Consider the following 22776-nt stretch of genomic DNA (forward strand, 5'->3'; position numbering starts at 1 on the left):
CAGCACAAGGGGTGCTGTGTGGGGCAGCACACAGACCGCTTTACCAGGCTCTCTCCTCGCCCACTCAAGGCCATGAGAAGACCTTCCTTGCTGTCCAATGGAAAATACCAAGGAACTGTTTATGTCCCACTTAGGCTGGAGATCCTCATCACAGGGGAATGTCTGTGCTCAGAGCTGCACCTTTGCTTCACTGTCACCAAAATCAGGGAGGGCAGCAGATCACAACAACTGTGGGGAGCTGGAGTTTCCTAAGGCTCCTGGCAGGGTGGCAAATCACATTTGAGAAGAGAATCTGTAGTTTTCTTCACTTCTTGTCATAGAAAGATCTCTGCTGGAGTGATGCTCCCCGGGCTGTGCATCCCGCAGCCAGAGGCGGTGCAGCCCCTTCCTGCCCCGGGTCCCTGTCTTGCGAGAGCTTTCCTGGCACAAGGGTTGGGATCGCTCTCCCTTGTAGCTGTGCAGTTACCCAAAGCCATGGTCATCCCACCCGCTGTTACACCTCCAAGTGGGTGTTTGCAGCCAGGGCTCCCTCAGCAGCAGCAGACAGCAGCCGCTCCCAGAGCCTGCAGCTCCTTCCCAGGTTTCTCTTTCTCCAGCCTGACTCTGCAAGCTGCCTCCTTCTGCTGGTGGCATCCGGACTCATTCCTCCTCTCCTTTGTTAGCTGGAGTTCTTGTAATCAGAGTTTATTATAAATCCACTGGGTTTGGGAGCAGCTTTGGATAGCTGTGCCAAAACTGAACCATATGTGGATTTATTCCTGAACATTGTGCTGACATAAGAAAAACCTCTTGCCCTCTGGCAAGCCTTGGAGCAGCAGCTAGACTTAGTAACATCAAGAAGTGGGGTTGGGGAAGAGCAAGTCAGCACTGATGAATAAAGGACGCTGAGCTATGGGACACTGGACATTCAGAATAGGGAAGAGAGTGCACTGACCATGGGTTAGCGGCTGACTCCAGAGCCTGGCACTTGAAGCGAAGCTCAGGCTCAGAGCTGAAGTGCTCCTGCTGGCGGTGGGGCGGAAAGCTGAGACGTTCTTGGTGAACAACCCTATACTAACACGTGGTTCTTGTTCTGCACAGGGGACGGGGCTGCAGTATTACTTCGCTCTTTGGAACCTCTTCGGGGTTTAGATGCGATGAGAGAGCTGCGCAGTGCTTCAAGGAAAGGACCCACAAAGCTGCTGAAGGACTGGCAGCTGTGTAATGGGCCCTCCAAGCTCTGCCAAGCATTTGGGATTGATAAGGCTTTTGACCAAAGGGACCTGACTCAAGATGCAGCCATCTGGATGGTACCTGGACACAACCTACCAGGGGAGCAGGATGTGGTAGCCACAACAAGGATTGGTGTTGGCAACAGGGGAGAGTGGGCACAGAAACCTCTCAGGTTTTATTTACGAGGAAACAAATTTGTGAGCGTTGTAGACAAGAAAACAGAGCGAGAGATGGCAGCAATGGGACATTTCTCTTGCAGCTGACCAGTCTTGCAAGTGTGCCACTGACCAGGACTTGAGCTGTGCTCTGTGTGATAGCTTCAAGCTGTCATGGCAGCAGCTAGGACAGACATAGTGGCTTGGAGGTTTTTAACAATAAATGTACTTTATCACAATGAATGGGGCAAGGTAGAATTTTATTTGTGGGGCAGACTGGCGTGGGTCTCCCAGCCAGAACTGAGGTTGGGTTTGGACGTTGAAGGCCACTTTCTCCCTTACCAATGGATCCAGGCTTAATTAAGGTGGATAAGTGGTGAAGGTTCACAGCTCTGCCCTGCTGTGCTACTCCCACTGCTGCTGGCCCCAGTAGGGGCCATCACTTGGTTGCTGCAGGGGAATAGTCAAAAGACTGGAAGGATGAGGTAAAAGGAGGTAGTTGTCTGCAACTGCCTAGTGGGAGGGTGTAGAGAAGACAGAGCCAGGCTTTTGTCAGACAGGATGAGAGGCAATGGGCACAAGCTGGAAAACAGGAAATTCTCATTAGCTGTATGGAAAAAATTTTTACCATGAGGGTGGTCAAACACTGGAACAGGGGCCCAGAGAAGCTGTGGGACATTCAAACCTCCACTGGACAAGCTCCTCAGTGACCTGATCTGACACATTTTCTTTGAGCAGAGGTTTGGACAAAGACCTCCAGAGACCCCTTCTAACCTATACCAGTCTATAACATCCAGCTTAGAGAAAAAGAGTAGTTTTCATTTATTTTCCCAGCTGTTTAAGTTCAAAACTTACCAGTGTGTGAACCCCAACACAGAGAAAGCACCGATGCTGAAATTTCTACAATGCTGCAGCCTGCCATGAGGTACGGGCGGGGAAAAAAAACCTCTAGGATTTAGGGCAGAACCTGCAGAACTGCAGCCATGCTGGCAGTTTGAAGGATGACAGGGACACACACACACACTTCAGCATTCATATGCAAGAAAAAAGCTCAATTTTTCAAAACCCTTGTCCCCATCACATGAAAAAAATCTTGTTTGGCCCCTTCTGAACAGCCCTTGTTATGCCAATCTCAGCAGCTCACCTTGAGACGCAGTTGCTGGGGGCTGGTTGGGACTGGGGCCCTGCAGCAATGTTGATCTGATTTTTAGGTCGGATATTGCTTTTGCTCTTCTATAACGTCGCTGCTTGCAGCTGCAGGGGAAGACTCACTGCAGGGGCTGTGAGTAAGTAGCTGTCATCGGGTTTCTGGTGCACTGTGGACACCGAGCTCCCCTGGCGCCTTGCTGGTGGTAGGTAAGTTATATAAAGCTCACAGTTTCACCCAGTTTGTGTGGGCAAGTGAAGCTGCTCTGTGAGAGCCTGCAACGCTGGGAAAAACTCCAGCTTGTGTGTGTGGTATAAGGAAAGGTGGTAAGGAGGAGCCTGACCATCTTTTAACAACGCACACCCCTGGAAGCTGCCACCATGGAGGTAAAGGTCTCCCCCTCCCTTCCCTGGGTACGCAGCACAGAGCAGTGAGCAGCTGTGGGGAACAGCGGCCTCACGCAGGCCAGGGTGAGGTGGCATAGGCTCCTGCTGTCCCCGGGAACAGGGCTGTCACCTCTTGTTCTAGCCCCAGCACGGCTGGAGGAGCAGTCCTGAACCAGATCAGGAAACACAGCCACGTGAAGACCTGTATCTTCAGCTGGATAGCTTTTAACCCAGGCCAGGTTCCAGTCTGGTTCCCTGCAGCCACAGCCATGCTTGCAGGGAGGGGAATGGAGGAACAAAACAAGCCCTGGGGGACAAGTCTGACTGCCCTCAGCACCAGCCTCTGGCTGTGTGGAACTAATCTGTCCATGCACTAGCAGCCTGGCCAGCTAATTTCAACCCTGCTCAACAACCAAGCCTGCCCACCCCACCCCCCGTCAAAAACTGGAAACCCACACACACAGAGGCTGCTTGGTGACAGCCATGCTCCAACAGACACTTAGTAATAAGGATATTGGGGAGAGGAAATAATAAGCTGTAACACAGTGAGCGAGTCATTCTCATTCATGAAACCGTTTACTCGTGATACTTTGCCTTCCTACCTATGTCCTCGCTGCTGCAGATAACGATGATCAAACAGAATTCCGCGGCGCCCAGGGACATTTCCCTAAAAGCCAGGCCAGCCTCCACTCTGCCCCTGAGCAGAGGCCGTGCGTGCTGTGCCGTGGGGACAGGCTGCTCACGGCTGAATGACCCAGCAGTCATGTTGTTGGCGAGCAGAGGAAGCACTTCTGATGCACCCGTGTCCACCCGAAGGTGAAGTGCTGTCAGTAACACTGCAAATCTTCGTGGCCCGCTCCCGCAAGCCCTGGGGGGGGGCAGGGTCAGGGAAGGGCGGTGAAGCGCCAGCTCCCGTGCTGTGAACACGGCGCGGCAGGAATCCAGGCCGAGCAAGCGCACGCTGTCCTGCAGCAGGCCCCAGAGCCCTCGCACAGACCGTCCTCAGCTGTCACGACAGGGAGCAGATGGGACATCGAGGCACGGAGGGGGGAGATCCTGCTCCAAGTCACATGGAAAGAAGGAATTGAAATCATCTCCTTTAGTTTTTAGGCATCTTTTAAGCTATCACTACGGAGAGTGTAGCAGGTTCCCTTCCTTTGCCAGTAGAGTCACTTTAAGAGAGACTGAAAAACTGAAATCACAGGGTCCTCGTGGCTGGTCACCACCAGCACACTGCGGAATTTGTCAAAGAGCATCAGCAGCTGGGATCGACGCATGTTCTCGTTGTACATGATCTCCTCCAAATGGTGTCGGCCCCGGAAATAGTGCAGCAGCCTGGGGGAAGGAGAGCAAGGGAGGCACGTGGGCCAAAAGCAAGTGCACGCAGCTAGAACTGATACTGCCACCCTCAAGGTTTCCTTTCTCATGGGACACAAATCTGAAGGTGTTTGGGTTGTGTCCCTCATTTATGTGAGAAGTGAAATGAATTAAATCGGTTCTTTCTTAGGCATGCCTAGCACAGAAATCCCCTGGAAGAGAGGGGACTCCCCCTCCTTGGGGCTTTGCAAAGGTCCTCCTTGTATCAAAAGATTTCCTAGCCTGGGGCATTTCCTGAGATTGTCAATTTTCAACATACTTTTAACTCCAGAAGGCAAGGAACCATGAGTGCCAACAAGCCTTGAGAAGTCAAGAAGTGGCAGGTTTACTTCTCCCCTCTCTTACCTGCATCTACACTGCCCTTCGTCATAGCTCTGCATCAGAGGCCTGGGTACCTACACTTGCTTTTAGAATTAAGAGCATATTTTCCCCTCACAGCAGCCCGAGGGGTTTGGTCAGCTTGGGGTAGGGGGAGCAGTCACAAAAGAGAGATGGAAATTTTGGTGACAGGCACCACAGAGAAGCTCTGGGAGTTATGAAACCCCCAAAGAGCCCCAAAACCCTGAAGTCTAAGCTAAAAACCACACAGATTTCTTAAATTCCCAGCTCTCTTTAATAGAGATGGCACAGATACCCCTTTGCTGGGCACCATCGTGCTACAGACATCAGATAACCTCAGCCCTGCACAGTCAACCACGGCCGGGTCTAAGACAAACCACTGCAGCCAGTCCCCAGTCGCTGAGGACCTGCTCCCTGGAGACCCTGCAGAGCCGTAACACCAAGGCAGACAAAGCTCGAGTTTGCTGCTCAGTCTCTTTATTGTCTTAACAACCTCCCAAACGTGGGAACCATACTGCACATGTCACTCAAATACTCCTACCCGTCAAGGCCCAAACGCATATGCCAGAATCGCTTCCCCAGCTACGCAGGCAGATGTGTGTCCGCATGTGTTACACATCACACTCTGCTCCGCGCTTCAGCAGCTTTTGCTCGTGTTTCTGTACCCATCCGCAGTTTAGGAATATGCTGGCCTGCTGCTTCATGCCAACTGACAGTAAAAATGAGGGGAGATGACAAGATCTGTTTTCCAATTCATTCATACAGTCCTTATGCAGGAACAGCCCTCGAAAGACACCACATATCCCTTACAGCGTTCCTGCCTATTTCCACACAACAGTAGGATGAGGCCTCTCATGCTTTCCCCGAAGGACTGATGTTTGCCCGGCTGTCTTCTGCTGCTCCGGCTAGGCACTCCTGTCACCCGTTACCCTTCATGGGTGACTGGAAAGGAGCCACTGTGCAACAAGTCTCCCTCCATCACACCCTCCCTCTACACTGCACAGAGAAGGTTTTACCTCCAGTATGCTGCCATTTGTGTTTCTCTGCTCTCCAACCTGCCATGTCCCTCCTCACCTTCCTCTCGTTCCGCAAACAGCTGTATGTTAGCTCAGAGCCGGGCACCTCACTGCCCCATCCCTGCAGGCAGCCCGGGGCACCCAGCACACCGCAAACCCCCTTCTGCTTTGATCTTCATCTGCCAGCTCTCAGGTTGGCACCATTATGCAGAACATAATTGCTACCTCTCTGTACCTGCAGCACAAACAAACAACAGGCAGACAAGCTCCCGTCATATTTACCTTTCCACTATCGGGGCTGTGCATTTGCCTTTTGCAGTATCTCCCACTGGGTTTTTAAATCAGACTAATTGGCTTCCTTCCCTGGGCACTGAGAAGTGGCTGTTAGCAGGGACAGGGTGAGTTTGTGAGTGCATGTGTGAAAACCAGACTGTTCCCTGAGGTATTAACAGTAATTTTTTTTATCTTGTAACTTGTATCACTGTTCAAAAAGTAAATTTGAAGGTTTTAAAAGCTATGTATTCCCTCCCTTCTATAAAGCTGCTCACTGTGATTGCCCATGCTCTCATCTCCTGGCACAGCTGTCTTCTGTGCAATTAATTTGACCTGGCCTTCAATAGCAACGCAGACTAAGCAGGAGTTTTCCAATAAATAAATCCATCCTATATTCAAAAAGAGTCTGGATTTGTAGCTGGTCAAGATGAAATACTTTCCATTCCAATAAAAGCTAGAGAGGATATTAAAGAATATCACAAAAATGCCGGCTGGAAGACACCTCCAAAGTCTAGTCCAGCATCCTGCTCCAGCGGGATTATTGCCAATGCTGTAGCTTTTCCAAGCCAAGCTCTGAAACCTTCCAAGGTTGGAGATCCCCCCACATGCCTGGGTCATCTCTCCTGGGCTGCACCACCCTCCCGGGGAAGAAGTTTTCCCAAAAGTCCAACTAGGATCTACAAAGCTGTAACTTGGGGCTCACAGCTCCAGTGAAGATGGGCACTACCTTCGCCTTTTTGAGCGGTGAACATTTATAGAACCCAAATGGGACATAAGATGCACTTCTTGGGGCAGTAACACTGCATTTGAGTCCCTCTGAAGCTGCACAGATATATCTGTTGAGAGGTGCGCTTCCAGATCCAGATGCAGCGATGGAAGGTTATTGCTTTCCATTGCTCATCGCTGTTCTCCCCTCTTCAAGTTACAAGAGCTGCCCCTCTAAAAGCAGTGTAGTGTTCCTAAACACTGAAAAAAAAAAGGATTACCTCAGACTAGTCATTCGAATAAAATTAGCTTCTTTCTGGCCAAGGAGATATCCCTTCCACCAGCACTGCTTGAAGATGGAACAGAACTGTCCACAGCTTAGTGCCACCAATGAGCATTCCTCAGTGGAGTAAAGGACCTCCAAGAGCAAGAAAAAAAGTCCTGCAAGTGACTCCACACCTATGGCTTGGGAGAGAAGCCATCAGTGAAGCCTCAAACTGTCTTTAAAAGTACTGCTTAATGTGCAATGAGGAACACTTTGTGTACATAACTGAAGATCTAGCTCAAAAAGAACTTATCTCCTTCTCAACTTTACTTCTGGAAGGACATGCCAACCCTCCTCCAGCAGCACCTAAGGAAAGAACTTGGATTTCAATTCCCATTCAATGTTACGAGGGTTAACGCAGCCAATGCTGGAGCCAAGCTTCAGTATTCCTTATTTCCCCTTGAGGTTTCTGCCTTGCAAATATCAGCTGTGCATAGCAATGGACAGGCACAAGCTCTTTCTGCCATCGGTTTAATGAATAACAGGCGTTCAGAGGCATAGACACAAGAAAATGTATCGGGCTGAACTTTATTGCTCTGCTGAAAATAGCCCATCCCTTTGTGTGCACACACAACTATACTTGGAAGGGCACTTGCAGTATATTTAGCGCACTATGCATTTATAGCTGGAGTTTGTTCTGGGAGGCAGCTGATACAGTAGTTATTTGCCACAGCACAGCCCTCATTAGGCTGCTATTCCTCAAAATGAAGCAAAAAGAAGAGCTGACGCAGTAACCTGCATTAGGGTAATGAAGGAGATCAGCTCATTCACTGCCGCAGCTTCTCCACAATTGTTTACACTTTCAATAAGAGCAATAGGTTTACCCAGACACTCATCTCTGAAAGTTTATGGCACAAAAAGAGAGAAAATACATCCACAACCTCCAAGTTATGGTGTCTCATAAAGCCACCGGTAACCAAAAGGGTCTTGCATAAACATTTCTATTTGTACACTCCAGCATCCTACCCATAGGACCCATTTGTTTATCATGCCTTCTCTCTTCCTCACTGTTGACTTAAGAGTAAGCTATGCAGTTGTCAATTCAATCTACGGCAGAATGGAAAATTCAGACTTGGCAAAGCCATCCTGGGGATCTGCAAAAGAACCTGGTGCAGGAGCAAACTGCAAAAGAAACATCATCAAGACAGCTGCCTGGTTACGGCAGCTGATTTTATGAAGAAATCAAAGTAATTTTTTGCATCTGCAATTCCAGAGCTTTCAAATGGCTGCCTTATGCAGATGAAGGAAGTGATAGGGGAGCAATCATGAAATCCTTTCCTCTCCCTAGCATAACTAAGAATCTGCATTGCCACTAAACTGGTCCAAAGCGTCCCCCACAAATTCTGTCTTAAGAGCTCACCAATTATGATTTTGGTTTTACTTTCCTTTCTCACTGGTTTTGTAACGACTTACCTGGTAATGAGCAAAAAACATTTCAAAGTGCTCTAATGGCCAAAATGTTGCCTCTCAATCAGAGAATATCCTCTGAACAGTTTACAGAAGACGGAGAAGGAGACGAGTAATTCAGAGAGCAGTAACTACCTACAAGCTTAGGAGAGCTCTACGAAATACGTGAGCACAGCATAGCTGCAAACTTTGCCGCAGACAAGAAAAGTATTTTCTTGCTATTACAGTTTCTCTAGGCTACTTGACTATATCCATCCTAGGGCGAGAACCAGGTTTTCAGGGGATTACCAACTGAATCTGGAAAGTACAGGAAAAGCTGCAATACTTGCCTCAGGTGGTTTTCTGCTCTACAAAAAAATGGTGGAAGTTGCATTCCAGTGATGCCACCGTGTTTTGAAATGCTTAGGAAGAAAAAGTATTTTCCCCCACACCTTCTTCCCAGATGGCTGGTTAGGAAGTCATTCTGCTTTTTACCATGTGCAGAACCACATCTTGCGTATTTTGTTGTTGAAATTTGTAACAACAAAACTGGGTGCTACTACTCACACATCGTAATGACTTTAACCTAACTAACCTAACATAATGAGAAGCTCAAATCTGCAAAACAGACCTTGAAACCTTTGTAGACTGGTCTGTAAAAGTATTTAAGCTGGCTTTGTGTCTGATGCTCTTTTTCTCTGTCTCATATTTGCATGGAGTTTACAAACATTAAAATATAGGATAGCTGGCTTGGAAATATCAACGGACACAAAATGACAGCATCAGCATGACTGGGTCTTTGCTTTGCATGCTCAGAAGGTTTTTTCAGGCTATGCAGTTTTATGTCTACCACGTGTGGACGCAGGAAAACTGGCAGGCAAACAGTGAAGTCCCTGTTGTCCAACCATACGCCCTGATGCTCCTTCGCACATCCAGGACTCTGTTAACAAGTGCTCTTGTGACACATATATTAGTTTTTGTCAAAAACTGATGTGCACAGATGAAATAGGTATAAGGGGAACAAACCCAAAAGAATTTATCCTCCAAAATCCCTAGCTAACGGGATTTGCCCAGAGTCCACACCAATCCTTCAATAAAACAGCAAGGATAAGAAAAAAAGATTACATTCTGCACTCCTCATTTCCTACCTTGCAAACATGCGAAGATCTTCTGGATTTTGGGCAGCAGGGACATTAAGGATAGCTTCCCGCTCATGTTCCAACAAGCTTGCTAGGAGATTCTCTGTCATCCTTTTATTTAGGGGTGAGTCCCCACCAGGTATCAACTCAGCACTGGAATTATCCATGCTAGGGCTTGTCAGAGTCATGTCATCACTACTAGCTATCAGGGGAAGAGAGAAAGAGACACAGAATTTTTATATTCCTCAGCATAATGATGCAAAGATTATCAATTCAGGCTGTTTCTATGCAGTCTTTCCAAATAACCCCTTCAGATTTGTAGAGAAAAGAAAGTGGCTTTTGAAATGCTACGTACATCTGCAATTAGTTGTATGACAACACAGCGATTTTCTCAATGGGAAAGTCAAATGTTTCAACAAAGTCATCAATTTATGTGGAAAACTGTACTTCTGGAGACCATAAACAGTCCATAAAAAACATCTGAAAAGAAAATTCCCAGCCAGCTCTGCTGGAATACCATGAAGTGGTAACATGAAAAGCCTAACAGCACAGAAGGTGGGAGCAAGCAGAAAGAAAGGCCAAGAAGCAATATCCTCTTGTGAGCGAGCCAGAATAAGCAGATCGCAGACTTATCTGACTCACGTTCCAAGATTTCTGCCCTAATTCATGAATTCTGTAAAGCTGAAAGTTGTACAGACAATCTCTCCTGATATCCAGCCTCAGTGGCATTCTGAGAATGCTGCTCGTAACAGCACAGGCAGGAAAGTTTGGGGATTTCAGCATTGTATCTAATTTATACTCTTGAAAAAATGCTTTCCTGGAATCACCCTAAAGAATGGCACTGAGGAGATTAAAGAAATTAGGAGACATAAACAGAAATCAACCATGTGTGAGAATGACAGCTAGCTCTGCATCTCCTTAGGTGGCTCTACAGCCCACAGAAACCAATGCTGTTTGACACAAATTCTCACAATTTTCTTCCTCTCCTGAAAACCACAGTTCATGCAGTAACAGCGTTGCAGCCAGAGGAACATGGCGGTTACTTTTGAGTACAGCAAGGAAGTAGCAAGTTACTTTGAAAAAACAGAAGTACCTCTGACAAAAATATTTTACATGACCAAATGAGAATTTGGCAAATTACAAAGCACTACTTGTTTTTAAAAACAAGAATTTAAGGTCTAGTAGCCCTTAAGACTTTTACCAATGGCCAACTCTAAATTTAAGTAGGGCTGGAGGTAATTAGCAAGCACTCCAGCAAGGATGAGTTGTCTTGTTACCAAGGCCTGACTACCCTGGGCATTGCTAGGGGAAGCTCTAGAAGTGGGCTATAGTCTGAACAGCAGAGAAAAGTGTCCTCATACTTGGAGAACCAAAGCTGAGAGCATTGGGAGTGCTTAAACTTCGGCCTCCAACTCTGGCAGTAAAGGGCATGTCTTCATCTTGGGCTCGGAAATCCTCCTCGTTTGGTGGCACCATCAGACAGACGTAAGTGTGAAGCTGAATAAGAAGCCGGTGTTGGAGCATCCATATCACCATTTGAATTAGCTGAGTCTGCAGAGTGAGAAATGAGGTATTAAACACCCGTGAAATAAAATACAGGAGGAAAACAATGCACAAAGGTTAGGCTTTGTGACTAAGAAGTCACAAGGAGAAATGCTTTCCACCCCACACAGCATTTTTATCTCTTCTCCAATCATAAAAAGGTGACCAGGCACACATGTTCATTACACCCAAAACCTTTGTGGATGCTCAGGCTGTAATCAAACCTTTAATGATCAACACATCTTTATGCAACACTGACCAGCACAGCCGGTGTCCTCAAACGAACCAGCCCTGCCCCCTTGCCGTAGCCCCAGCACCTCTGTGTTCTAGCAGAGCAGCTGAACGCCCTCACCACATAACGCTGTAGCCATACAAATGCAGCCACACAACCCCACGGGGATCTGCTTGGTCCTCTTGTAACAAAACAAGTTTAGTAGGTGCTAAGGAAATGGGGTAGTCTTCCTTCTGAGAGACCAGACACGGGAAATGAGTCAACCAGATGCAGGCCCTGATGCCCACGGCCCAACAGTGTGAGCCCTGAGATCAGTTTGCTGGTTTCTAAACAAGGCCCGCTAAAATCACTGATCACTGAAGGGTTAATCCCAGAGTAGTCAGATTAAAGTGCAGGTTCCCCTAGAAAGCCAGGGAGAGGGCAGGGTGATGGGGCAGAGCTGAAGCAACCAAGACAGGCGCCCAGAAGTAGGAGCCGTCTGCCGTCAGATGGGAAATTGCTGCAAATCCATGGGAGAGACTCCGGAGATCAGAGCCCTGCCAGGACTCAGCGATGCAGAAATAACGCTAACAGCAGCGAAAACCTTGGCAAAAGACAGCAGCCTGCTGCTGCCAAGGAGTCCCCTCTCAATGCAAAGGGTTAATATCCCCCAGTTGCTCGCCATCCCTCTGCAATAATAGGACAGGCCAAGCTTATAAAGACACCTAGGTTTCTAGGGTGCAGACAGGCAAGAGTTTCAAAAGCACCGAGAGGTGACGCTCATATTAAACAAACATGCACGAGAGCTTCGTGTTACAGCAGCTGAAGACCTGCACAACGTCCCCAGAGCGATGCTGAAAGCAGCGGGCAGAGTGAGGGACAAGCGTTTGTAGGTTCTTGGCATGGCCTATTTTCAGCAGTTTTGGAGGAGCATTCAAAATGCATCATCGCATCTGAATTTCTGCACAAAAAGCCTTTTCATATCACTGCAGGCAACCCTTCCCATAGCTAACGGCTCTGAAAACACTGATTCACTGACAAAAGCTGTTTGGGGATTTCATAGCAACCAACACTGTTTTGGTGAGGGAAACACATGCAGAATGAGCTCAGCCTCTGAGAAGGAAGCTAGCTCTGCTGTATTAATCATCAGGATAACAGGCCAAATCTCAAGAAAAGCCCCAAACCAAAGTTCATCAGCCCACATAATTTTCCTTTTTCCATAAATCTTGTAATTCTCAGTTCCTCCTCTGCTATCAAACCACAAAAGAAACATCTTCTGTTTGCAGACAGACCCACACCCTGTCTTTTCAGGGATTACCACTTTTGGGGGCTGAATGGATTTTAATCTTAAAACATATTATCTGGGATCGCCTTCAAACATATCTTTTTTGGAAAAGCTGTAATTCATTTTACATGTTTAATAGAAAATCTACAGAAAAGGAAGGTTGGCAAAAGATACCAAATGCATAGTGTTTTGCTAACATCTGAAATCAGCCTGGAAGAGAGAGGAGGCTCACTCCAGTGATTATGTTGCTAAAAACCTTCCTTCCAGATGCAGGTCTGGATGGAAAGATGTCTCATATATTTTACTTAAATTTCCAACCTGTTGGCACGCAGCGATGTCTGATTAGCTAGTTTCACATCAGATGAAAGAGGTCTGCACATTTCACAGCACAAAATAACCCTGGAAAAATCCAAGGCAATTCAAGGAGACAGTAAGACAGGCTCTACCAGACCTGCAGAATCTGCCGAGTAGGGCCTGACCTAGACCCACCTCCACTGGTCACTTTGGTGGTTTCATGAATTACAAAAATAGCCAGTTGCTTTCGTTACAGCTCTGCGTGCGTGGAAAGTCTAATCCAACGCTCTCTAATTCTGCACGCGCACCTTCACCTCTGCGCTCTTGTACAAATATCTAGAAAGCCACCATTGAGACAGCAGCTATAGTTCAATGGAACAAGAAGCCGGGCAAAAGTGGTGTTACAGCTTTACAACTGTAATGTTGTACAACGACTGCCAAATGCCTTTGGGCTCTCTCCAGGGAGAGCTGGAGATCAGCTGTGACCAACTTGAAAACTAGAGAAAATTGTTCTTTCTTATTGAACAATCATCCCTGGATAAGAGAGAATGATGATCACTGACAGTTATCTATGAGCTAGACTTCAGCGGGTATTTGGTGCCTCTTAAAATCTAGTCCTAGAAAAAAGCCCAAGCGATGCAGTGTCCTGCACCATACCTGAAGTGGTACACTTTGTGCCGTCACTGCAAACGTGCCTCACGCCACCATTTCCACTTTGTCCTGCCCACACATAAATACCTTTTCCAGGTTTAAACCTATTTCTTACCAAAAGCAGCAAGTATTTTCACAGATAAGGTCTAGGAGAAGCTTTGCTAATATGTTCTGTTGCTCGTCTCTGGACACAAACACTGAATTTACATCCATTCTCCATCTGCTCCTCTTGATGGAGCTTACAGACAAGTCTGCAGGAGAGAAGGCTTCCCTGCACCATCTGTGCTGCTCTGGCTGTCGGAAATGCTCTTCCTCCCTCAGAGATACAGGGTTATCTTGGTGCTTGGTCTCAGTCTACCTGATTAGCTGGGCTCCTCGCTGAAGCCAAAAAGGGCTGAGAGTAGCTTCCCAGGCAAGGGTATGCTTCAGTCCCAGGACTGCCTCCACTCACTCAGTCATCATCTGGCACTGTAGGAAGCCGTAGCCAGCCTTTTTTGGCTGAAACACCAGGACCGTGATGGAAATATAAAAGGAAACATTTTTCATTGCTTAATTTAACTAACAATCAACTCTAAATTTCATCCATATTCCTTTCATCCTTCCCGTCTCCCCATGCTGCCTCTTTCCAGTCTGCTCTGAGGGGGTCCTGTCTGCCGCAGCATCTGCACCGCTCCCGCTGGCACGGATCAGCCCACGGCCATCCCCTTTTTCTCCCCATCTCGCGGCACAGCAGGCCCTGGGCGAAGTTAGAGCACGTTATCATGCAAGGCGGCACGGAAGGCGTTGGTAACAATACGTTGCTTTGTGCTTATTGACAAAAGCAGAGAAGACGTATTGGCTTCTGAAACCATGGGCGCTATACGTCAGCCCATCTGGGCAGTTTGGGACAGTCAGAGGAAAGCTCAGCCCCAAGTCTTGGAGGGACAAGATCCAGCATTCATTATTCTCTTCCCTCTGGGAATCAAAGGGAGCATTTGTAAAACTCTTGAGTAATGCATTAAATGGAACACATTTCCTGCAAGGATTCTTTAAGGCTGTTTCATTCCCAGGCCTAAAAAGCTACGGAAAATGCCAAGATAACTGGGACCAGCAACAGGTTCAGGAATGGGAAGGGAAAACAGCGACCCAGAAGCATTCAATCCTAGCTTGTTTCTCCCTGCATGAGGACACACTCTTAGTTAAAACACAGCTTGTTTTGCCCACCGAAGTATACGAGCCCCCTTTCTCCAGTCTGGATTAACTAGTTATCTGACACATGCACTCTTCAAGGACTGACTTGAGAACTAAGTGCTGCCTTGGCTCAGTGGGATAGCACCTTCAAAGTCACTGGGGTAAATGGATGTTTGCTGAAATATATTACCTTTCTTTATCATTCAAACCATGCTGTTTTATGAAAAGCAGATCAGCTATTGAAACTTCTCCCTATTTTGCAGAAAACAGATTCTGAAGACCCCTATTAATGTAGGACAAAACATGTATGGTCTAATATTGCCATTTTAATCATTATGTAACAGCTTTGAATTCTCACTGTGCTAAGAGAGCTTAACCATTCCCTCCATTTAGGCCTAGAAAACCATACTTAACTTGCAACACTGAAAAACCCTGATTTTATACCTAGTCCAACTGAATATAAATGCACCTTAATACCACTTCCACACCTCTGCCAACAAAAGCTCCCGTGACTCTTAATGCCTTACAGATGCCCAGCAGAACAGTCCCATTTGCAGCGTGTCTCTCAGAAGACACAACCGCCTATTCCATATTTGCATGCAGCTCTCCTCCCACTCCCATCCCCTGACATACATGCTCATTTTCCACCGAGCTGTTACAAAAGCACGGCACGTTTTCCAGATGCATAAGGCAGAGGCCTCATCTACCGGTGCCTTACGCCCAACAGGATGGCCAGACTTATTAAAACAAAAGTGAAAAATTAAACATATTTTGTTCAGCAGCAGCTGTCATACTTTCCCATCTGTTTTTTTCCACAGTTTTCCTAGCCCCCACAAGGGATAATTAGATAATTACAATAATAATAACAATGTTCATTATGATAAAGAGCTACTGTAGTGAAGGGGATGCAGAGAGGAAATGGGATGTCCAATTCACCTAGGTACACTCCTTCTACCTTACAGGTGGAAAGATCCCCCCACTACTATTCCATGTTTGTTCCTCAAGACAGGGTAGAGAGATGTTAGACCTTATGAAACAGATGAACTAGCTGAGGCCATAATGCACGGAGGAGGGGAAGCCACAAGCATTATCCCTTTCTCTTGGTTTGCAAAGAACTTAGCACAGAGTAGCTGGGTGAAGAAACTTTGATATTGCACGAAGCAAGCCTTACACTGAAAAGCACGTTAAAGCATTCCCATGCAGCAACTGCAGTTCTCCAGCATGTGCCTAGTACACGTAGTCTGTCCATGAACGTGTGTTGAGCTAAAGGTTTCAGATCACCAAGTGTTTCTGTGCTTTCACAGGAGGTATGAAGGGGTGTGCACCACACTGAACACCACCAGAGCTCCACTCTGGTGTGCTCTGCGGTCACATCAAGGCTGTGCCATGCACGCGAGAGGGCAGCGCGGGGACAGGGACCAACAGTTATGGGCAGCAGAAGGAAGGACAGCTTCTTTGGGGTCAGGGTAGAGGAGATGCAAACTGCTTTTTTCCCCAGTAAAACCACTAAAACGGAAGATGAGTTTCCCTATTGTATCAGCTCACAGGATCTCCTCACCCCATGGCCGCACCCTGGTGAGATCCAGCACCAGCATCATGAGCTAAACTGGGTGCTGTTCAGGACAGTGCCAGGCTGCATTGGATTGCTGCAAGTCCGGCTGACACTACACAGCACGGTAGAACTAATAGACAACTCACCACCGTGAAAAGGGGAAAATAGCTTCTGCTTTTCTCACTCACATCCCCAGCTGCAGAAGTGCCTCCCTCGTGCTGCGCCAGCCTAGGAGCTTCCTGGATCTCCCCCTGAGCGAATTCCACCTGCTAACCTGGCAGAAAACTAGCGCGGCTGAAACAAGTTAAGTGCACAGAGTCAAGCTGGACAGGAGCCAGCGCTCTAGCGTAAAGGGAGGAGGGAAAGGAGGAAGGTATGTGTGCACACACCTGAGAGTGGAAAGGAAAAACAGGGCCTCCTTCTCTCAGTAGCACCAAGATATCGTTAGATCAGTTGAGGCGTAGGCGCATCCTCACACTACTGCGACATTGCTATCCGAGCAAGGCAGGTTAAACACAGAAAAAGGGAAGCTAGCATAGAGATCACTACACAAATACCAGAAACTTTGCAAATTATAAGCATGAGACCACTGATATATATACAGGAACCAGAGAGCTCAACTGCAATATACTGCACATCATCACAGGGAAGAAATGAGATCAAGAAGAATTCCTGCCTCTAGCATAGGGTACGCTGAGAGCACTGGCAGTCCTGGCAGATACCACTCGCTGCACATCTCCTACCTACTTGACAGACGGACACCAAAAGCAGAATGTAGATATGCACTCTATCTTTCAAGGCAGTCTTGTCCTTGCTCAGGGCATTGCAGGTTGTTTGTACCTCCTACCAGCCAAAAACTACCACCGCACCTCAAGTATAAATATGCCAGTGTCACAGTTTTTTCATCTACCCAAAGGAGCAACTCCACCCATATAACAGTAAGCAAACAAAAATAACTTTGTCCTCTTTCAAATCAAGCAATACGACTTTGTATAAAAATAGGAGGAAGGGCTCTTTAACAGTTTTCCTATTTTGTATCGTGGACTTTATTAGTGGCTTCCGTATTCTCTGCCCATCCAGAAGCACATGCCAAAAGGAGGGACCCAATCCCACACTTAAGGCGAGAATCTAATGGGATGGATGCCACGAGACCGTTACAGTTTCTGCAGAAAATACAGCCCTTCCCACAGTACTGACCTTCCAGCACAGATGACCTTCAGAAATAGAGACAGCACAGTCACCATGATGAAAAGCACAAGATAACAGACTATTAGTGAAAATCTTCAAAGTTAAAAAACCCCACATCCCCTCCTCCTGTGTACACAAAGAACAAAATTACAGTGAAAGGTCCAAACTTTGTTAATTTTTTTTCAAAGGGAAAGCAAATACAATTTGACAATATTTACAGTTCGGAGTACAGCATCTTTTATCGCTGCACAGAGGAACAAAAACCCACCCACATTTCATCAGATTAACTGCTCTATCGACTAGATCTCTGTTAATTACAATTGGAGCCTGACCACCTCAGCACAGGGATTAGATTCATCTCTCTTAAAAGGCTAGTTCCTAACAAAACATAATACAAAGAGTTAAGAGTTCTACACAGGTAAATCAAAGTAGAAGAAAATACTTTTCCTACATTCATGTACTGATAGGAAAACATCTAAAAACTCTCTCTAGTCTAAACTCCCCCAGGAACTGTCATGCTTAGCTTTATCAAAAAGAAGCTCGCCATGACTCACAACAGCCCACCAGCGTGGTCTGCTTCATCTCCACGCACGTGTCTTGCCGATGTGGTCCAGAGTCTTCTGCAACCACAGTTCTCACCTCCCCTTTTCAGACTGCAGAAGGCACTTCCATAGCTTTTCACAGCATCATCCTTCATCCTTCCATACACGCTGAAAGGATGATGAAAACAAGCCGTGCTGTTGACCTTTAGGGCCCCACCACAGACAGGTGAGCATCAGAGAGGAGATTCACACTCCAAAAGAGCCATTTTAGCATGCCAACAGCTCTGGCAAACATTGATCGCTCACTGTTGTTTCAAAGTATAACTGCAGCAGTAAGTGGCACACTTTATTTGTATATTTTGAAGAAAAGTAGGATGTCTGAGAACAACCAGAAGTATTGAAGAAGTATTAAGGCAAGTAATAAATTTTAAAAAGAGTACTGAGAATAAGAATGCCTCCTGAAGCTACTGCTGCTAGAATAAAATTAATGCTACTAATTCAGCTTCAATTTTCAGAGGACAGATTTTTCTGTAACTGCAATGAAGTACTGACAAAATGGTAGTCACGGCTCTTCCCCTGCCTCCCAAGGTAGCAGCTGACCAGTACATACTACTGGGATTAGAGGCTACATCATTAGTTACCATAATCTCTGCCAACCTGTAATTACCACAAACCCTTCTCTCACAATTGTGCCTGGTTAATCTTCCAGATATTTGAACAGTGGCTAAATTCATATAGCCAGCAAGTCATCAAAGTATGAAGGCTAGCAAACAACACTACAAGAAATCAGCCTATGCTCCTTTTGCCACAATGAGCTGTGTTCAGAAGTCCAAGCTTCTTCATCTGGGAATATGTGTCAGCCAGGAGACTTCACATTATTGAGCTCTTTCTTGCATTTCACCAGTTCCCAGAAATGCCGCAAGCCATAATCTATGTGTAAGCAAAACAACAGTACACAAATCCAAAATCCGTATATTATTATCCCAAATCTGAACATTAAAATGCTAATGCTGTAACACAAGGACTCCTGTTGACTACATGCTGAGTCTACTTCCTGTAACAGCCTTTAAACAATTCCAGTTTCATATCAAAAGCTAAGTGAATACACAGTTTGCTTTTATAACCAGATTGTGAACTTAAAGCAGATGGAATATAATAAAATTCAATGTGATTGTGAGGAATCCACAGACTTGCACTCAGCCCTACTAATTTATGACAGTTTTCAGCAGACCAAATGGAGTTTCAGTTTTCCCTACTACATCACTCAAGGAAAAGAAACATTCTGATTTTTCTTTTAGGATTGTGCTTTGCTAGCACAGAGCATCCGCAGAGCTTCACCTTGAACATCCCCACAGCTTTTTGGCATGTGGATATGAAACCACAAATCATATGGTTGGAAACACAGTAATTGGCAACTTCTAAACCTGCAATAGCAGGTTCCTGACTAGGTACTCCAAAAGCAACACCATTCCTTGTTCTCATTAGCAGGAGAATGAGGAGTTCTTGTACACTCCCCAACTCACCTCCTGAACGGGCGGCGCGAGCGGATTCTTGAACTCTGAGAGTGACACTGGGAGGGAGAACTTGGACAGCATCGACGGCAGGTTGTGGCCCCGGAACTGACAAGAAAACGCATCTGCTAACGGAGAGTAACTACAGAAAAGAGGTAAAGGCAGAAATCAGTTTTATATTCCTGGTCAGCCTAACTTTTATCCATTTAAGCGTTACAGAAGTGCCAATTCCCAAATGAAATATTCTCTGTGATCTGGAAAAACAGTAAGGATAGTTTATGGCATGTTGCATCCTGCAAAAGTAAGCAAGAAGCGTATGCTCTTTCATCTTGGTGTTACATGCAGCTCCAGTACATTATTCATAGTGTGGAGGGAATCAAGAGGAGAAAAATAAAAATGATAAAAAGTCTAGACCTGCGCAGTCTCTGATCAAAGGAACAGGGATTGGGCAGTCAAGAGAAGACAGGGATGGGCAGGATATACGCACAATCTTTGAATATGCAAAGTGCAGCTGCAGATGTGACTGTTCTCCCTGCCTATGCTAACAGGACAAGCAATATGACTGATCAGAATTAAGGGAGAGTCAAGTTAAATACTAGGAACATTGTCTGTCTTAGGATTTCCATCTATAAAGGTCTTAAAGAACAGCACTGCCATATATGACACAGGCACAGTTGTTCCTGAATGACCTCAAGGTCCCTTCCAGCCCTATTTTTATACTTCCATCACAGAAGTTTTGATTTAAAACTATTTTCCTATAACTGAGTTCCAACACAGATTCTAAAAACATCTCAAAATCCAACACAGAAAAGGTTGCCAATCTTCAGCAGAGCAAAAATACCCACCACTGCCTCCACATCTTCCTTGCGTTGCCGCTGCCTGCTCTCAAAATGTCCGCATTGCCTTCTGTCTACGAGAAGGCCTTTTGGTATAAAATGCCGTCACATGAAACAATGCAATAGTGACAGCAACTACCCTGACTTGATTTTGATTTATTACAGGTGACGCTGTGTGCCAGATACACAGTCCTATGAAACACTCATTGATTTAACTTAATCATAAAGTATTTTGTTTTGTAAATGTTTCCATATTGCATATGGCTCATACAGCCTTTCTGATCTGGACATTCAGTGAGCAAACGTACTAAAAATACTAAGAATAGCTCCACAGGGTAAATATTGCTTCCAAGGCCCACATCACTGCACAAGCGTATTGATCTGCTATAATGCCCCTCCCTACTGCACACGAACTCCTACATGGCTTTGCAAGTTCAGGCACATGTAATAGTTTGTGTTCCGTACAGTCTCAACAAATTCATACGTGAAGAAAGATCCTACCCTGTATCCGGTAAGACAGGGAAGGAAAGCATATCTGCACTTCTCACCACTTTCTTGCTACAGTCACTCATTTTCCTTCTACTTACAGACAGACGCTGGCGTTTGGAGAAAGCATGTAGACATTGTTTTCACACAGCGGATAAATAATAATTGCTTTTCCCCAGTAAACGAGATGTGCAGCAAGCTGGAAAACCTGCATTGAGAAAACAGGGAAAAATAAGGAGAGCAAAAAAGCAAAACTCAAACTCTCAGCAAGAGTTCCATACAATGACAGAAGTGTCTTGTTTATGCTGAAATGAAAGAAAAATGTTCCATCCTTTCACCCTGCCTTCAGAATAAATTCAGGGTTTAGTATAACATGTGGCACATCAAAAAGCATTTGGCAAGGTTATGAATTTCCAGAGGTTCACTTCACATTTCTAAGCAACTTAGTATTTCCTGCCTTAACAGAGTTTCTTCAAACTTTATCAATAGAAGTTTAACTACTTTTCATGCCCCAAAAACCTATTTTTGTTTATGCACAAAATGCATTAAGTGTTATACATGAAAAATAAAACAAAAGAATCAGCCTTTACTATGACACAAACATAAAGGAAACCAACACTGCCTTTTTAATGCACTGAGATATTTCAGTAATGAGTTACACAAAGTATTTTAATGTGTCAAACAAGTCAGTGGTTGTTAATGGCTGTGGAAGAGCCACATAAATAGCCTCTACGAGACATAAAATCCAGCCTGTATCATTAGATGCATTTAACTTTACTTTTTTGTGGAGAACAAAACTACAAAAGCAGTAGGGAATTTCCAGAGTTCATCCCATAGCTATATAACGCCAAGTAACACCACAGACCACTGTAAGCAGACCTGGAAATTTTATTACAAAACAGGACCTTTCCCCTCAAATAAGAGAAGGCGCGGAGCTACGATCAGGAGCATCTGAGATGACAAGCCGTGTTCTTCCCCCCTGTCAGACGGAGCATAGATCGCATCCCCGGGTCTGAATCAACCCTTAGAAGCATGGAGTGGCTCTCCCCTCTCCAGTATAATTTAATATAATCATCAGGCCCGACAAGCAAAGGGCCACAACGACTGCAGTCATCCGCAGCGGTCTCTCAGTGACCTCGTGTCTCACGTGATTGCCAGTCTCATTCCTCCACTGGCACAAATTTCCCTTTTCAAGGGCTCGTCACATCACCTTGAGCAATTCAGATTTGAAATCTGGTCGTCAATATTGGAAAGGCATCCAGAATGAGCTGCTGGCTTGGAGCGGCTGGCTCAAAATTTCTACCCAAGCCTAAACTAGAGCTTCTTCCTCAGACTCTGCAAAATCCGTGCACTAATGTACTAAGAGAAATCAACAGGTAGGTTTGCACAGGCTTTCAGAGCTCTTCAGTAGAAAAGATCTTGGCAGATCCAGAGAAAGCATCAGTATTTGGCCATGGCAGCTGTAAGCTTTCACTTGCGTTTTGGATGCCTCCATTTGCACAAAGACATCAATGTGACAGAACCAAGACGGACCACTGTGACATAAGTCAAGAGTACTATTTGTTCTGGTTTTAACTACCTAATGGGAAGACACAGAGAAGACAGGGCCACTCTTCTCGGAGGGGCACAGGGATGGGACGAGAGGCAACACACACAAGGTGGAAGACGGGAAATACCCATTAGATATGAAGAAAGATTTTCACTCTGATGCTGGTCAAATGCTGGACCAGGGCCCAGAGAGGCTGTGGGATCTCCATCCCTGGAGGTATTCAGAATTTGAACGGACAAGTTCCTGAGCAGCCTGCTTTAATGGACTTGCTCTGAGCAGTGGTGTGGACTAGAGAGCTCCAGATGCCCCTGCGACCCCACAGCAATCTGTGATTCAGATGTGGCTGCAGGACTGTCAAGCACCGTCGTTGCCCTGCTGCTCTTCGTCTCTCCAAGCTTTCTCCATGCTCTAAGGCTTGTGCTTTCTCTGTGCACTCTGCTCACACTGAGAGAACTGATGTGCTCATGTTCCACTAAAACCCACTGGCACACAGAAAGAA

At 46.0% G+C, this 22776-nt stretch overlaps 2 protein-coding genes across 4 annotated transcripts in view; one reads left to right on the top strand and one right to left on the bottom strand.

Annotated features, from left to right (window-relative positions):
- The window catches only part of MPG (N-methylpurine-DNA glycosylase), an 11247-nt gene extending 9656 nt beyond the window's left edge, over positions 1-1591 (top strand). Inside the window, exon 3 of the mRNA XM_009573400.1 lies at positions 1081-1591. Coding sequence (XP_009571695.1) covers positions 1081-1475 — 395 coding nt within the window. The 3' untranslated portion in view covers positions 1476-1591. The remainder of the gene's footprint in view (positions 1-1080) is intronic.
- Positions 1592-4056: 2465 nt separating this feature from the next.
- NPRL3 (nitrogen permease regulator-like 3 (S. cerevisiae)) overlaps positions 4057-22776 on the bottom strand; it is a 43858-nt gene continuing 25138 nt past the window's right edge. For all 3 annotated transcript variants that reach the window (XM_009573403.1, XM_009573402.1, XM_009573401.1), the window contains 5 exons: positions 20830-20936; positions 19419-19548; positions 10822-11011; positions 9470-9662; positions 4057-4235 (listed from right to left, as the gene is read on the bottom strand). In XM_009573403.1, the coding sequence (XP_009571698.1) occupies positions 4070-4235; positions 9470-9662; positions 10822-11011; positions 19419-19548; positions 20830-20936 (786 nt within the window). In that variant the 3' untranslated portion in view covers positions 4057-4069. The remainder of the gene's footprint in view (positions 4236-9469; positions 9663-10821; positions 11012-19418; positions 19549-20829; positions 20937-22776) is intronic.

Source organism: Fulmarus glacialis, unplaced genomic scaffold, assembly GCF_000690835.1.
Source record: "Fulmarus glacialis isolate BGI_N327 unplaced genomic scaffold, ASM69083v1 scaffold14412, whole genome shotgun sequence".
Lineage (NCBI taxonomy): Eukaryota > Metazoa > Chordata > Aves > Procellariiformes > Procellariidae > Fulmarus > Fulmarus glacialis.